Raw genomic sequence first — 404 nt, 5'->3', positions numbered from 1 at the left:
GGTTGGCCCTTGGGGCTCTGAGCCCCCTGCTCTGGGTGCAGATGTCCCTGCTCCCTGCAGGGGGTTGCGCTGGGTGAGCCTGTGGCTTTTCCCAGGACAACTGCCCAGCTGCGGGAGGCAGGGACGTGCTTCCCCACCTGGGGCAGTTGGGCAGCAGGCTCCTGGGGGAGGCTGATGGCTCCCAGGAATTTCTCAGTTCCTCAGTACTGACACTGAAGCAAGATGGAGCTGCCTGAAGCTGCTCCTGCTTCCCCTCACCAAGCTCTGTCCCCTCGGCCCCCTCACCCCCATCTTCTCCCGCTTGTTTCCGCAGCGCGAACTTTCAAAGGCTTCCAGGTCTGAGAGCAGCTCCCGCGTCCTGAACTCCACCACCACCACCGCCCTCTGCTGAGGCGCTGCCGCCC

At 64.6% G+C, this 404-nt stretch overlaps 1 protein-coding gene across 1 annotated transcript in view; it reads left to right on the top strand.

The window, feature by feature from the left end:
- The window catches only part of LOC104502339 (protein regulator of cytokinesis 1-like), a gene marked incomplete at its 5' end in the record, with an annotated part of 5,230 nt that extends 4,839 nt beyond the window's left edge, over window positions 1-391 (top strand). Inside the window, one exon of the mRNA XM_010146301.1 lies at window positions 314-391. Coding sequence (XP_010144603.1) covers window positions 314-391 — 78 coding nt within the window. The remainder of the gene's footprint in view (window positions 1-313) is intronic.
- Between the last annotated feature and the right edge of the window lie 13 nt (window positions 392-404).

The sequence above is a fragment of the Buceros rhinoceros genome, unplaced genomic scaffold (genome assembly GCF_000710305.1).
Source record: "Buceros rhinoceros silvestris isolate BGI_N320 unplaced genomic scaffold, ASM71030v1 scaffold26462, whole genome shotgun sequence".
Lineage (NCBI taxonomy): Eukaryota > Metazoa > Chordata > Aves > Bucerotiformes > Bucerotidae > Buceros > Buceros rhinoceros.
This window is presented reverse-complemented; position numbering and strand designations above follow the sequence as displayed.